We start from the raw sequence: 17,034 nt of genomic DNA on the forward strand, positions 1-17,034 counted from the left end.
TCAATGCTGAATTATGGAAATAAAAAACAGCCTGAAGCAAAGTGAAATCCAGCAACAATTAAAAGATGTTTTATTCAAGATGTTCTCTTGAGTCAAAGTCTGATTAAGTGTCATTTTCAAAGCCAAACCCTTACACACTCTTCAGAAAACAAATTCACACACACACAAACTGTCAAAGGCCCTTGGACATTATATCTGCCGCATGTGAAACAGATATAATGTGTTGACATTCTGACCATGGAAATGGCTGAAACGCTGCTATTGAGCATGTGTACCATGGCTTAATAGACGTCTGCCATTTCCATGTTATCCAGCGTCGTTTTGGAAACGTTTACTTGCAAAACGTTTCTGACACGAAAATGCAAAAAACCATGCTTTTCCACTTAAAGTGATGTTGTGAAAATGGGATCTCAGTTAAATACTCTTGTGACTCACTTTCAACAGGTTTTGAAAAGTGGATGTACTTTGCTCTTTTTCAAAGCACAAAATTAAAAATGGACTCAGCATCTTTGCTGAATTTGAGAGAACTGTTTTAGATCAAGACTTCAGACTCCACCCTCCTAAAGGTCAGCACATTCACAGTCAGCATGGAGCTGAATTGCTCTTGTGTTACGGCATTTACAGTGCGGGGGAGTTGGGTTGAGATATTACCCCATCAGAAGATTCCTGGTTTGAATCTGCTACCAAGAAAGCTCTTTTGTTTGAAGTTAGCACTCACTCTCTGTGTGGTGGGGTTTCTTTGGGTTCTCTGTCTTCCACAAACATGCTTTTCTAAGTTAATTGGTAAATTTCCAAATGTTCAAATGTGTGTGTGTGTGTGTGTGTGTGTGTGTGTGTGTGTGTGTGTGTGTGTGTGTGTGTGTGTGTGTGTGTGTGTGTGTGTGTGTGTGTGTTCAGGTCTCTCATGACCTGATGCTAGTTTGCTAGCGTTCATGGCACAGATATCTCCACTTGGGTCTAGGGATGGGCACCGTTAACATTTGAACCAATTTGGTACCAATATCCGCTACCTGGGAATCGGTACCACTTTTCAGTACTTTTGTTTATGTGGTAATTAATCTTAATATGCTGCTGGCTGCAGACAAGTCGCTAGCCGTCGCCGACGTGCTAACTGATGATAGTGTGCTAGCAGTGCCAAATGCAGGAGTTGTGGCCTTGAGAAAAGTCTTGTGCTTAATTCGGCACTTCCTGAGATTAGAAATATTCCCTCTGCAGCGACTTTAATCTGCATCACATTTTGAAAAGTGGAGGCAGCACTTTCTGGCCATGCCTGCTTTCTTAACATGCTAGCTACTGACGTCGTGATGCTCGTGTCCGCACAATGCTGTGTTCAGGTCCGGCTCGGAAATTCGCCTGCTCTTCCACTCCCTCACAGTCTCAAGGATGCGTTCAGGTACTGAAACATGGTACAGTTTGATTTGACGAGAATCAGTTCTCGGTAGTACCGACGGAATTCGGTTGGCACCTATAAAAATACCAAATTTGGTAGCCATCCCTACTTGGGTCTCAGTCATGTGTTGTGTGCTACTCTGAAGGAATAAACATCTTTGAAATGATTTCATTTAGCATTGTAGTTTGACGGTCCAGTTTTGAGCCTCTTGCAGGCCAATTTTGGCCCGCAGGCCCTATGTTTGACACCTCTTATTTCCACAGTTCCCCTACTTACTGTTACTTGCACATTAAGCAAAGCTGAGGTTTCCAGCAGAGGAAGCCGGTGAAACAGAGCACACTCTGTCCCTGTGTTTGATGACAGTGTGAATGTGTTGTTTTCCTCAGCATGGGAATGAGCCACGATGACGACCACGCCACCTGCACCGGACACTCCCACATCATGTCCGGCGAGTGGGTGAAGGGCAGAAACCCCAGCGACCTGTCCTGGTCCTCCTGCAGCCGTGATGACCTGGAGAACTTCCTCAGGTCAGTTGGTCGTTGCTCCCCCATACTGGTTTACAGCACTAGAAGCTTCTATTTCTGAATGTGCTTTCGTGTTTTTTTTTTTTTTTTAGATCGTACTCGTGAGTCAGATCATTCTTTTTCCTCTTGAGAGCCGATCGAAAATGTTCTGTTCTCACTTTCTGAAAGTTGGCAAGTACTGACATCTGTGACTCACGTTAATTTGAGCTTTGTTGTGTTGCAGCATTTTGATTGTTGTTTATCTGGACAGGATCATTATGTAAATGGAAACGAGTCATTCATTTGTATTGGGAGTCAAATTCATTGTTTTGATTCATCCAGAGTTGAACTGAAGGACAATTAAGCAACCAGTTACACCGAGAAAGATGTTGATCTGTGATATGTTCCTTTCAGTTATTACTGTTCAGTTTTTCCATAAAAGAAACTTTAAACTAAACTTTTCAAAAACGCTCCAGCGCCATCATCTCCGAGGATACACAACTTTTTGAAACGCTGCGCATGCCGGCGCTCCACGGCTGCAGTGAACAGTTCAAACGTCTGCGTAATCACCATTGTTGATGTTTATAGTGTCTTGTCCTCTGCGTGTGAGTAGTTTTATTACAGAAACAACCAGCAGCGCCACCTCGTGGCCTGGCAGACAAACTACATCATATTCAGCATTTTTGTGTAAACCGACCTCATTTTGAAATGCACGAAACTATCCTTAAATAAAAACCCAAAAATGAAACTTGAATTGTTACTATGTTGAAGACCAAAACTCTTCGTGCTGCTGTCAGGCCAAGAACAAAGTAATAATAATATGATAAACCTCTTATAGATTATTTGATACAACCTCATTTTTTGACACCAATAAATGTGAAGTCTGTTTTTCCATTTTCGGCCACATTAATTCATCAAAACTGCTTCAAATTCCTCACCGAATTTCTTGAAATCAGGATTAAACTGAAGCTTCTAACAAACCTGCCTTTGAAAACATGCCTGTCAAAAGTTCAGAATGTGCTATATTTGTAGCTGAACATCAGCCAAAATTCTTGAGATCCTCAAACCACCAGTTGAATTACAGCTTCATTTGCGGTCTCAGTCGCGGCTTCATAAAGTCACACACGCCCTCTCAGCGGTGGCAAATGTACGCCGAGACACAGACGTCGTCTGTGCAGCACGCCTTCTGCTCACACTGTGTATTATTTGATGTCAGCGTCAATGTCCATTTAGATTTGTTCTCAAAATAACATAAAATGTTGAAGTATTCCCACTGCACCTGCCAGGCCTCTGCTGGATTCAGATTTAGCTATAGAAGAGGGAAAACAGCGGTCAGCACACACAATGCAGCCTTCTCTCTCTTCACCTTCACACAGATCCAAAGCCAGCGCCTGCCTGCTGCACACAGACCCCCGGAGCCGCTACCAGGTCCGGCTGCCGCCCAAGCTGCCGGGCATGCACTACAGCGTGGACGAGCAGTGCCAGATCCTCTTCGGGACCAACGCCACCTTCTGCAACGACATGGAGGTAAAGCCGCATGGAGTGTTCACTACATCCACTCCAATCCAAAGCAAGGAGGGACATAGAACCAACAACACGACGTAACGTCACCGTGAGGGCCACCGGGGTCTCAAGGTTAGAGATCAGAGGTTCGAATCCCACGGTAGACAAGTCAACACAAAGCTTCAGTCAAGGACTGTCAACCACTTTACCAACTGCCCCAGTTACCTTCAGAGGAGCAATTTCCCCAACTGGATCAATAGAGTATCCTTTCCTTCAATCACATGATAATGTAGTGTTTTATCTGCATCAGGTGTCAAACACCTTTCAGTTCAGCGATCAGTCTGATCTGTCTGATTTTTGATAAACAGATGATTGTAAAAGGTTTCCATTTATAAAAGTCCTCTGCGCTCCGTCAATCCTTTTCTCTCTCATGCTCACAAAGAGTGCAGCTGCTGCCATGAATCCACTCAGTCCTGCTCGAGACCACCGGAACAACCAATAATGTAATCATGGACAATAATATATCGGCTGCCAGTCAGGTCAAACTTTTTGCCAATTTAAATGTAATAAAGCCGTTGGAAGAATTTCTGCTAAAAAAAAAAAAAAAAAAAAAAAAAAGGAGAGAAACAGTGGTGAGGTGGAGTTACAGTTTCACTTAGTTGTACACGCACAGACACAAGTCACAGCGGCGTCATTTTCAGGAGGTTTCAAGCTCACATCTACGCTTCTCAAACCGTAGCCAGTCGCTGCAGTTAAAGTAACACAAGACAAATGAGTTTGAGTCAGTATTTTCCAAAAAAAAAGCCAAACCTGTAAGTTGCCAATAGGGTAAACATATCTGAGTCATTTTCATAACAACATTTTGCCACTAATCTAAAAGGTTATTACATGAAGGAGTCACATTTACAGATAAATCCTTTCAAAATGTAAATTGTAGTCGGTGTAGATACAAACCAGCATAAATGGGACTTCAATTCTTGAAAAGAAAAGCTTTTTTGGGGGTGTATGTGCAGTTTACTCACATAAAAACAGTTATGGTGGATGGCATAGAGGACACAAACAATGCAGCTCTCCCTCATTGATGGTCAGACAAAATCTTTGATTCATTACATAGCCGTAAAATTATAATTCACATTAAAAATGGTTAAAACTGTCAAAACACATCAGTTTTCACACTATTGGTTGCTACAAACACTTTGACCTGTGGACGGGGTGAAGAGGGGCTTTGAATCACCAAACCTCCGGTTGGGAGAGAACAAGCTCTACCAAGTAATTTATTGCACTTCCTCCCCCCTCAGCTGAAGTTTAGCAGACTTTCGGTTGTTGCTTTGCAATACGCGTATTGCATTCATGGCAAATGTGAATATAGGGTCTCACTGTAAATACTTCTGCTTTTGTCAGTAAAACAGCCTTAACCAGTGAATGTACTTGTTTCTCCGAGCTCGTTCCTATTTTCGTGATTGGAAACAGTTGCAGAGCTGCTGTCTCTCTGCTGGCACATGCCAACATGCAGCTGTGGAGGCGTCCGGCTGTAGTTTCACCTCGACCTGTGACACACATTTCTGCAGTCTGTCATTAGAACTCATGTCAGACGACAGAAGGAAGTGGGCCATGTGCGCTTTATAGGCTTGTTGACAGTGTTAAGTAGTTCCTGCTCGGTTTGTAATTGTACCCGTTTGTAGATTTACACACATTGCTTGGGATCGGTATTTAGTTTGAGGCGGTGGCGGCAGAAGTAACACCGAAGCGCCTCCTGGATGAGGTAGTACGTCTTTTCTGTATCCTCTCCTTCACATCGTAAAGGGAGCCTCTGTGGAGGCCGAAGGTCTTCGGGGATTGTAGTGTAAATAAGAAAATAAGCCAGTGCAGTGAAGTGACTCACTCCCGCTGTAAACAGAAACCAGTCCAAACAGGAGTCCCCATGGTGATGCATTCATATTTGCGTTTTGTGCCTTCCCCAGATTTTGGCTGTAAAAATGCTTGAGATTCCAGCAGTGGGACCTTTGTGACTGCAGCCTGATATTAAGTCAGGAGCTGCAGTGTGGATTCCACCTGGTAGAGACTTAACACATAACCGCAGCACATGGAGCTTCAAGCCTGTCATTTGATTGGAAAGTAATGTTTAGAATTAGCTTCCTCTGACCATCGAGGTCGCTGCTCAGCAGGTGTGTGTGTATATATATATATGTGTATATATATATTCAGTGTGAGCCTCGGGGTTTAACCCATTCACCGCCCGACGTGCCAAGCTTCCTCAGTGGATGCTGTTATTTACTATCATATCAAAACACCAAGGCAGTGGCTCCATTAATCAGGAATATGTACTTTCATGTGAACTTGATTGTTATAAATGCTACAAAAAGAAAGAGTATGGAGGTTGATGTTCTCATATTTTTGATAAATAAGCTGTAAACAGAGAAGTCCTGTTGTAAGGATGTGACGTTGTGGGCTTGATGTACGTGTTGCGTGAGAGCTGACGGCATCTTCCTGGTGTGTGGATGTTTCAGCACCTCATGTGTGCTGGCCTGTGGTGTTTAGTGGAGGGAGACACGTCCTGCAAGACCAAGCTGGATCCCCCGCTGGACGGGACGGAGTGTGGCGCCGACAAGGTACGACGATCACGGCTTTAACGCTCGGGTCTGACGAGAGCCGTCTGCATCTCAATCATCTTGATCGTGTGTGTGTGTGTGTGTGTGTGTGTTGTGCCAGTGGTGCAGGGCAGGCGACTGTGTCAGTAAGACTCCCATCCCTCAGCACGTGGACGGGGACTGGAGCCCCTGGAGCCAGTGGAGCATGTGCAGCCGGACCTGCGGTACTGGAGTCCAGTTCAGACAGAGGAAATGTGACAACCCTCCGTATGTCCCCTGGCTCCCCGCGTCCGTCCATCCGTCCATGTGTGTGTGTGTGTGTGTGTGTGTGTGTGTGTGTGTGAGAGAGAGAGTGTGAATTAGATCAAGAATACTTTAATAATAATAGGTGGGGATGATTTGTGGTACAGATGCTCTGTGTGTGAAACACAACAACCTCCTTTCTTAAACAAGAGACTTCAGGCTCCACTGAACTGAATCCGGCTCTTTATATTTTAACCTCATTTCACACAAACCAGGCATTGAATGGTAACACTACTGCAGAAAAGCATTTTCAACCATTTAGTGCCGATGTCTCCTGAGTGAATCCAGGTTCAGTCCGGCTGTAGAGTCAGTTTGTGGTTCAGAAGCAGCTGCTGCTCTGAGCCACAGCCGGGCTGCGTTTACACCACAACGTTTCAAGTGAAAACGCTTTTTTTTTGTGTTTTGCATTTCAACAGCAGCGTTTTGAAAATGGTGTCCATTTCCTCAGAAACATTGTTGAAAGTAACGTAGTTAGCATGCCAGACCACCAGGTGGGTCAGTTTGTTTGTTTCTGTGATGAAACCATGAGAATAATTTACTGTAAACATTAAGAGTATCCAGTACCTGGACGTTTGTTTGTCTGGACAGATTGAGATTGAGGCGACTGTCAACTCTGAAGCCCTGGGAGTCATGACACTCTGTTACTGTCCCTCCACTGAGCGTGTGCAGAACAGCTGTTCACTAGTCGCGGTGCACGTGTCGTGCACATTAGCAGTATTCCTGCTGTCGGGAGTGTTTTCAAAAAGTTCCACCTTGGGAGCTGTTTTAAAAAAAAAAATCCAAAATGGAATCCAGTTTTTCTATTTTCACTTGAAAGCGTTGTAAACAGGTGCATTTGTTTCTCCAACTGGGGCAAGACCAGAGCAGAGCCGCTGACCTCCAAACATCACTGCGAACCTTTACTGCTTCTAGTTTAACCAAATGGAGTTTTTAGTGTCATTGATTTTAGTGAGTCTTTCCTCTCATTCCTGAAATGTTACCTTACCTCTTCTGTGTGTGTGTGTGTGTGTGTGTGTGTGTGTGTGTGTGTGTGTGTGTGCGCAGGCCGGGTCCGGGAGGCCGGCACTGCCCCAAGGCCAGCGTGGAGCACAAGGCCTGTGAAGGTCCTCCATGTCCCAAAGGAGTGCCGAGCTTCAGAGACCTGCAGTGCCTCTCCTACGACCGCTACGCCGCCAAGAAGAAGGGCAACGTGCTGACTGCCATTATTAATGACGGTGAGACACACACACACACTCACACACGCCGAAGTACGTTGTTGAAGGTGTTCTCAAGTCGAAGCAAGAGTCGGTACCATCCATCCATCCATCCATCCATCCATCCATCCATCCATCCAGGGTGATAACCACTGAGCCGCCGCTGTGTCGCTCCCAGTATTTGATAAAATCAGGCTCTGAACTCCAGCGTGAGTTTGCTGGAGTTGTGGCCTGAAGCCGGCGGCTGTTCCTGGTTTTTTTGTCGTGCGTGAAGGATTTACTGAAGTAATCTCCGCCGAACCCGAGGGCAGAGTGGTGTTAAACTCTTATTAAAGCGGCGAATGATTAAACCGGACAGCAAGAGCTTTATACACGTGCAAAACATTGATAGTGGCAGAGCTTTGATATCCATAGAAATGTGTATGTTTACACCAAAAAACAAACTTTACTTCTGCTGTATCCAGAACTACAACTGGTGTTACTTTTCCTATTTACAGGATTTATATGAAACTCACAGCTTGACGTGTCCAGGAGTTGCCTCACAAACTTTTAGCTAATGGTGCACTTAAGAGAAATGTGAAGGGAATGTCAGCACCCAGAGGAGCAGAGTCTTCATATACAGTAAAAAATCAGTAGAAGGTGTGATTGTCCTCTATTTATTTTTTCCACCGTTGCATTAACACAAAGACATGCTGTCCGATGATAAAAAGCAGAACGCGGTGGGGGGAGTATTCCCACCGCACCAGTGCTGTGTGTGAACTGAGCAGCGGGTGTCAATGTTGTTTGGATAACTGAGAAAACTTACCTCGCCTGTAAATGGGAGGCTGCAGCGAAAACAATGTTGTTTATGAGCGTCCTGAGGGACGAGCAGCACTTTAAAGCTTTCACTGCAGCCAGGAGGCGACTAATGGAGGCGGCGGCCCTGCGGAGCTGTGCGCATTAAACACAAATATTAACCACTTTACACAAAATTCCAATTCGTCTTCAGTAGCAATACGTATACGGTAATAAAGATAAAAGGCAAATATCAGATGATCTGATCTACTTACTACAAAAACATTATGTACTAGCACAAGAAGACCAGCACGGTGGAGGAAGCATCATGGGTTCAGGCTTCCATCAGCATGTAATGCAGAAGTCTTCAAGTGGAGAAAATCCAGCTGTGGAATTGACCCAGTCAGAGTTCAGACTTTAATCTAGATGTAATTTAGATATTCGGGTATCATAGGAAACTATCTCAGCCAGAGGTCTGCAACCTTTATGACCGGACGAGACGCTTTTACAGTTTGCCACCAAATTAAATTTACCTGGAAACGCAAAACAAGTTGATTAAAAACAACTAAAACACACATTGCATTCATGATGTTTCATAGCAACAAATTGAATTCATGAAATTAATGTTTTTTCTTTTGTAGCGAATTTTAGCAATTTTTCCTCCCTTCTTTGCATTTTTATCCCAGTTTTGTCAGTTCAGTTTGTTGCTGCCGATTGATGTTCAACCAGTTTTTAAATCAAACTTTATTTGTATTCCTCTTCTGCCTGTGTTTGCGTACATCCATGAGTGGCAGCATGACAAACAGCCCTGCCACAGGGAGCCGTGTTGGTTTGTTTCTGATAAACAGGTCCTGTTTAACATCAAACCTCTATCAGCTTCACATGTCTCTCTGCGGACAAACAACTTTCAGATAGGCACACATTTTGCGTCGAAGTGGAAACACTTTGAAGTGCTCTTACCTTATTTCACAGCACCTGAGGGGAATTGGTGTGTGTTTGGGAGCCAGCCTGCATGGCTTAGTTTTCATTGATTTCTCACTAACTTTGATGCTTCAAAGTCTCGACACTTTTCGCATCCTAAGTTGCTCATGAGCTGCATTGCAACCGTTGCTTTTTTTAATGTCTCCTCTTCGGTGACATTGAATGACAGATATAAAAGGCCGTCTGATGCTAAAAGCTCTGTTATCGTCGGCCAGTGTTTGCTTCAGTCGGTATCCTGCGGCCCTGCGGAGGTGACTGATTAAAAAGAGATGACCTTTCCTAACTGCTCCAATTTGGTTCTGCATTAAAAAGTGGGATATTTTCATGTATTTTGTTTGGAAACACGCCTGTGGAGAGCGGAGAAATGACGGGAGAAGAGCACAGATGAGTAACTGAACGCAGGTGTTATCTGTGTGCTTTATCTTCCTTTGATTTCCAATTTCTTTCCAAAATTAGGCTGATATGGATCCAGGCAGACGCGCTTTTTATTCTCTCCCAGAATCACAGCAGCCTGCTGGGTCTGCTCTCAGCTGGCAGATCTTTGGCGGGGAGCCGCTTCCCTCTGTGTTCGATCCTTTAATCAACATTTCTGCCACGTTTGGAGCAGAAGCATTCCAGTAACTGGCTTCAGATTCATTCAGTCTGGGAGACACCACAAATGAATGGAAAATAATGTTTGACTCACTAATTCTACATTTTAACTCGTGCCATATGTACTTGAATCAGGACTTTCCTCCATCCATGTAGAGAGAACATGCAAACACCTGCTGGGAGCTTCAAACCAGGTTCGCGCATCCTGTGAGATGACAGTGCTTTCCACTGTCCCGTGTTTGATTGTGTGAGTGAGTGAGTGAGTGAGTGAGTGAGTGAGTGAGTGAGTGAGTGAGTGTGTGTGTGTTCACAATGGGAACCAGGAGCGATGATGACGCATGTTTGTTTCACCACACTGAAGAAGTACTGTTGCAGCGCTGGCATCACTTATTTAGAGCGACTTCACCAATTAATGTGAAGGAACCAGTGCGGCGTCTTCACAAGTCCGTTTCAAGCTCCTGAAGTCACCGCAAAATGAGACAATAATAAAATCTTATGTCCAAAACGGCAGAGGAATATGACTCTTCTTCTTTTAACCCTATTGTTATAAAGTCTATCTGCAGGCAGCAATAATGTGATAAAAACCTCCTGAACGTTCTCAACAATGTCCCTGTTCTCCAGTTGTTAATGTTTAAAGCGTGTTGTTCTCTGCGTGCATGTGTGTGTACCCCAACATGAAAGCTGCAGCGTTTCCACAAAGTTTAGTTTAAACGGACACAGTTTAAAAAACAGTGCGTTGTAAATGCAAAAGTGGAAATGATGTGTTTTCTCTTGAAACGTTGTGTAAACCGGGTCTCGGATCATCCGTTACGGCTGGCTGCCCGAAGTCAAAGTGCAGCTCCTTGAAGTCCTCGGTTCCTGGGCCGTGATGAGCGCCCTTGCCTCACAGCCAGACGGTCTCAGGTTCAATTACGGGCTCGTTCTCCCTGTTCCCTCTGGGTACTCCAGCTTCCTCCCACTGGTCCAAAAGCATGCATGTCAGCTGAATTGGTGACCAAACTGCCCCTCGGTGTGAGAGTGCTGGGTTGTGTGTCCAGGGCAGGATGGGGGCCAGGATTGGCTTCAGGCCCCCACGACCCTGGAAAGGATGACGCCGCTGAGAAAATAATTGAATGAAAGGATTTCTCTGAAAATGAGGAATAATCATCATTCCTAGACCCTTAAACCATTTCATTGTAAGCAACGAATAATTGTAAATGTAGGTGGAACTAATTAAATGCGCGAACACGATAACTGCTGCAGTCGTCCCAGGGGTGGACAGCATTTCCATTTTATGTGTCCGTCTCGGCCGTGTTCATGTCATGGTCCTGATCAGACCAGCCTCGCTGACTGCAGTGTTTCCTTAGCAGCTAAACACCAATAAAACATCCAGAGTGTGTTTCTCATGACTGAGCTGTGCAGACCGCAGGACACTTAGAGGAACCTTTACGCTCACGTGTGTTTGTTGATTGTGATTTTACTGTTGGCAGTTACTTTATCTATGTACAAGAGAACAGAGCGCATTGTGACAAACTGTGTGTGTGTGTGTGTGTGTGTGTGGTGGACAGAAAAGCCGTGTGTGTTGTTCTGCAGTCCCGCTGGTCGAGACGTCCCGGTGCTGATGGCTGACAGAGTGATGGATGGAACTCCCTGTGGACCGTATGAGGCTGACCTGTGTGTTAATGGGAGATGTCAGGTACTCACACACACACACACACACACACACACACACGCCATACCATCACACTTCCTTCGGTCTGCTCCCGTCCCGGCTCCTCTGTCCAGAACACACATGTCGACTTGTCTGACCCTGTAAATGCTACAGATCAAAACATCAACAAGTGGAGAAAACACAGTGTGTGTTTGAACAGGGGGGGGGGGATTTAAGCTTTCTTTTGTCTCCTGTTCTGTTTTTTCAAGTGAAAACTCAAAACTTTCGTAGCGTTATGGGTTTTCGTTTTGATTGAAACAAACTCTGCCTCTGTGGAAACCGGGGAAAACGCAGTTTGTGTGAAACGCTGCTGCTGTGCCTGCACAGAATAAATACACACAGCAGATACAGACAAGCGTAAACTGTCTGAATCAGGGCTCTGATCATCCAAACTGCAGTCCAATCCAATCCAATCCAGTTTATTTATGAAGCACTATTAAAAACAACAATGTTGACCAAAGTCCTGTACAAACACAAAGTAAAACAGTAGAAATAGACATAAAAATATTAATAAGACAACATTGGCAACTTGTCGGTAAAATACAGTCTCACAGTAGTTAAAAGCCAAACAAAATAAGTCAGTCTTAAGGCGGGAATTAAAAAAGGAAGAGAATCCAATCGCTGTATGTGCAGAGGTAAATCATTCCACAATTTCGGACCGACAGTAGAAAACGCTCGGTAACCCCTGCGTTTGAAATTTGTGTCAGGAACCGGGAGTAGAGCCTCGTTTGCTGATCTGAGACGACGTCCCGGCACATGAGGCACCAGCAGTTCACACAAATATGGCGGGGCAACACCATTCAAAGATTTTAAAACAAATAAAGACATTTTAAAATCAATCCGGTAGCGGACAGGTAGCCAATGAAGTGACGACAACACTGGCGATATGTGCTCATATTTCCGTGTGCCAGTTAAAAGGCGGGCTGCGGCGTTTTGGACGAGCTGCAGACACTTGAGTAAACTCTCTTCAATGCATGTTAATGCGAGGTGAGAACAGGCTTTTACACTACTCCATGACCGCCATAATATCAGCAGAAGGCGAGTGAGGTCCCGTTGACGTTTTCGAGTGAAAACAGAAAACTTTCATTGTTCTTTGGGTTTCTTTTCAGCATCAGCGTCACAGAGAAGCCCTCACTCTATTGGCTATAAACGCCTGGTCTCTGGTGTAACGCTGATTCAGCCGCCGTGGTTTGTTTGCAACTAGAGTTGCTCTACAAACAGACTCGCTCTACTTAATGGTCCCTTTAGCACAAACGGACCCCACACATGCACCATCAGGGTCTGTTTTCACTAAACCAAACATGACAAAGAGACTTTTGGATGCCCCCTTCTCTTCACTAGTGTAGTGGAGCAGATCGTAAGTTGATCACTTGGTTACGTAACAGCACGTGCATGAAATATTTAGACTCTCCAAGTGGTAACAATAAGAAGCAGTGTTGATTTATATTATGGATTAATTTAGTTATTGCAGTGAAGCCAGGTTGTGATACTTGAACTGCAAGATGATCAGACTGAGGGGTCATGTTCGTGATTACACACCACTGTCATCACATAAAAACAGACAAGCTATCAGATAATAAAGATGTATCCCACTGTGAATAGCAATCACCCTGTGGGGATCAATAAGAGGAGCTGACTGGCTTTCTGTGTGCAGCTGTGGACTGGATCCACGGCCTGCTCCCCTGGGGAGGGTTGAGCAGTTTATTTGGATCCAGTCTCTCTGCCACAGTCAGTCTTTTGTGTTTATTTGCAAATGTTTGATGCTGGTGCATTTGGGAGGAATTCCCCTTCCTCCTGGCCAAGGCAGAGAGGGGAAAAGAAAGTGAGTGTGTGTGAGCGAGCGAGAGACTCGTCCAGAAAGTCAAATATGGATGCAATTATGACGCACATGTGCTCACAAAATACTCACTTCTTACATCTCAGCAATGACGCATGTATCATTAACTGTGCGAGATCCCTCAGAACGAGTACAGCTGAGCCATATATTGCATACGCGTCTGCATTTACAGACGGTTTGTGCTCAATTCACTTCACTTCACTGGCACGAGCATCCAGCTCTGCTAAATCGCGATCGCTTCCAAGACACTGCTGCAAATGGAAAACAGAAGAAGACAAACAAGAAGTGGTGTGTTTGCTGAAAGGCTAAGTGGAAAGCCACATGTGCACTGCTTTCCGAGCGCACGTCTGCATTGGATCCTGGCCGAGAGTTTGCATGTTCTCCCTGTGCCGTTGACCTCTCGCCGTCCCAAAGCTTCCTGACTTCTTCCAAAGCATTCCAGGCTGCAGGCCGCTCCGATCGCTCGGGCGGAGGATGGAGGCGGAGAGCAGAGGAGGAGTGGATGGATGTTTTTCTAAGCCTGGCATGTGAGACGAAGGCATGTTATGAAAACACTGGCGACGAGAGTAAGAGAGAGAGAGAGAGGAGAGAGAGGAAGCAGACAGGAAAAGGGGAGAGGAATATATTCAGCGAAGCTATGAAAATAACTGGCTGGAGGAGGACTCTGGACGTCTCGCTGGGCTGAATGGAGGCCCTGTCTTTTGGCCCGTGGTCCAGCTTCACACATCGTACTGACTGGGGTCATTAACAAACAATGATAATTATTTCAACTATGTCACTTTAAAGGCCACAACTGTATGGGTGTGTGCTCTACTCTGTCCTCTGTTCTTCCACTAAAGGCATTGGACCTTTTGTTTCACTTCGATAAATGATGAAAAATGTGTCTTTTTGACTCACCACTGGTCTGATCACCTGAAACACTGATAATGGCCACAAGCAACAGCTGGAGGGCAGAATTAGGGATGCCTGCTTTTTAACAAGTGAACTGTGTGTGAAAGCTCGCCTTGCTGAAATGCAGAGGTGCATGGATTATCTGCTATTGATTTGTGATTCTGTCCTTGATTTCTGTGACGTGCTTCTGCTTTCGAATACACTCATAGAGAGCCTAGAAAGTTTGAATTTCAGAGTGTGTTTACAAAACTCAGAAGAAATCCTCTAAAAATAGCAGTGAGCTGGTCACACTGCATCAGTTCCTGATGTTTTGGTGAGGCTCTTGTGTGTGACCAGATAAACCAGGGGTCTGTGGATCGCTGACAGTCCTCGGCTGATCTCACAACGTTACGGAGAGTTGGATGGGAAGACGATAATCGCTGCAGATCTCAATGTTTTCCAGATTTGCCTCACATTCACTGCTGAATTCTTCCAAACGCAGTGCACTGAGGAGAGAATGGCAGCCGTCATATTTGGAGAACTTGCAGAAGTCTGCAACTTTAGAAGCAACTTGAAGAGGAACAAATACAATCTCAACAAAAACACACGTCATTAAAGACACAGGATTTAAAAAAAACACGGAATGAAGTCCACACATTGAAGCATTTCACCACTTTCAACATGCATGTCGTAACAAATTCACCCCTTCACTGTGGTTGGATGCTAATGCTACTTTGTGAGCAGTTAGCTGCCGTCTCCGCTGCGTCGCTTTGCGTTGCTTTGGTCCTCCAACAGAGTGGAACTGTTAGTAAATAAATCAGAGGCAGCAGTGACTTTCATTGATAAATCAAGGTTGATGTTTTCTTTCTGACCACACGGAGCTGGGATTGACCGTGCGGTGTTCTCATTTTGGCCTTGAAATTCAGTTTAATGGTTCTGGATTACATTGTTAGTCTGCAGTTATTTATATCCCAGGTAGCCTCTGTTTCTCCTTCTCTCATTAGAGAGGTGAAAGCACATCCAGTCCGCAGCCGCTCAGCCCCTCTGATAGCGAGCGGTCATTAGTATGTGTTGCTGAGAAGGACCTGACTGCTGAGCTTTTTTCACAACAGTAATCCTCTGGAATAAGTGCGTGTGATGAAGCTTTGCTTCTGCATTGACAGTTAGTGAATTCATGGCTTCAGACAGCAGAAACTGGAACGACAGTTTGGAGATGTGAGGATGTCGGTTTCAGACTGATTTCTAGCTTCACTCTGAGCAGAAACCAACTGGCTTCATTACGTCAACAACTCAAGATTTACCTCAACAGTTATGTGAAATAGGCATCACAGAGACTGCTGCATGTATTTCCTGAAGTTTTAACACCACCTTCTGATTGGTGGCTGAACTACAAATGACGACATGAGAAGCTTCGAAGACATCGGATGCCGAAATCAGACAAAGAGAACAAAAGACAGCTTACTGAAGAGCAGAACTCTGTACACAGGCTCAGGCTCCTCACTTTGCCTTGAATGAATGTGAGACATGGACACACAATGCTAAACTCACTGAATGCACTTCAGATGCATCAAAAGATTTCTACATGACCTCACTTCCAGGGTACTGCATGGGAACGTCAGAGAAGCTGACGACAAGTTGTGGGTCAAACAGTCGACGACGCAGTCCGAAGATCATCTCATACTTTCTCTGTTCATCTTTGAACCTCTCTCACTGTACAACATAAGACCGCACAAAAGACATCACCATGTGTCCTCACTAATGTTTTTTGGTCAGAACATAGAGACAGGAACTCAAAGGTTCCCACTGACGAGGTCCTGGGAACTCAAAACATTTAAATATTACCAAAAAGTCTTGATCGTGTAAATGAGGAGTGTGAGACTCATTTCACTTCAGAGACCACACAGTGCATTTTGATCTCAAGAGGGACGGGCCAGTAAATAATAGTCTTATGATACATGAATAATTAGAACGCTTCATGTCTGTCTTTGTGTTGGCAACCGAGGCAGCCGTCGAGGGTGCTGTGGTACCGAGAGGGGCCTGAATTGCTGTCCCAAACTGACTGTAGAGAGTCATTTTCCTGCACCCCCCCCCCCCCCAGCAACAGCACCACCAACGCCAGCACCGCCGCCTCGACAAAGCTCGACACGCCCGTCTGGTGTTTACATATCATCAAGGAGTTAATCAATGAAGCTGGAACTCAGAAGTAGAGATGATGCTCAGAATAACTTGTGAAGCTGTATCAATGATCTTTAATGTTGAAACTAGTGCTGTCATGCGATCAAAAAAAAAATCTAATTAATTACAGGGTTTGTAATTAATTAATCTAATTAATCACATTTTAATCTCATATCTGCTTTAGGTCCCCAAGTGAAGAATTCAAATTCATGGACGTTACAGAATTGTAGTGCATGACTCGTCAAAAGAAAACACTGAGAAGAGAAGATTTGAGATCCACTTTTTTATTGAAGATGAATGAAAGCGAAGTCCGGACGTCCTGTCCAAAACCCAGTCAGCCCAATCAGGCAACTCAAATAACACTTTCAGCATGTTTCATTAACGAAATTCAAAAGAAGAAAAAGTTTAAGTACATCCCAGCAAACTCATTCGGCCTGGTGCACTGTTGGAAAAATGCAGTACAAATATAGATAAAAAAAAAAAAAAATCTGAAGTAAAATGAGGCTGAGTCTCAAAAACCACTGAAGCAAACTAAATTCAGCAATTCAGAATGAATACTGCAAGTATAACATGCTTCTGAATAAGACAACAGTTCCATTCACATTGAACTGCCACTCAAGTGTGCGATAATTAATC

General features: G+C 44.6%; 1 protein-coding gene across 2 annotated transcripts in view; it reads left to right on the forward strand.

The window, feature by feature from the left end:
• The window catches only part of adamts17 (ADAM metallopeptidase with thrombospondin type 1 motif, 17), an 86,798-nt gene that overhangs the window by 52,889 nt on the left and 16,875 nt on the right, over positions 1–17,034 (forward strand). For both annotated transcript variants that reach the window (XM_030098040.1, XM_030098048.1), the window contains exons 9-14: positions 1,777–1,917; positions 3,270–3,420; positions 5,904–6,005; positions 6,106–6,251; positions 7,332–7,501; positions 11,374–11,501. In XM_030098040.1, coding sequence (XP_029953900.1) covers positions 1,777–1,917; positions 3,270–3,420; positions 5,904–6,005; positions 6,106–6,251; positions 7,332–7,501; positions 11,374–11,501 — 838 coding nt within the window. The remainder of the gene's footprint in view (positions 1–1,776; positions 1,918–3,269; positions 3,421–5,903; positions 6,006–6,105; positions 6,252–7,331; positions 7,502–11,373; positions 11,502–17,034) is intronic.

The sequence above is a fragment of the Salarias fasciatus genome, chromosome 1 (genome assembly GCF_902148845.1).
Source record: "Salarias fasciatus chromosome 1, fSalaFa1.1, whole genome shotgun sequence".
NCBI classification, from domain to species: domain Eukaryota; kingdom Metazoa; phylum Chordata; class Actinopteri; order Blenniiformes; family Blenniidae; genus Salarias; species Salarias fasciatus.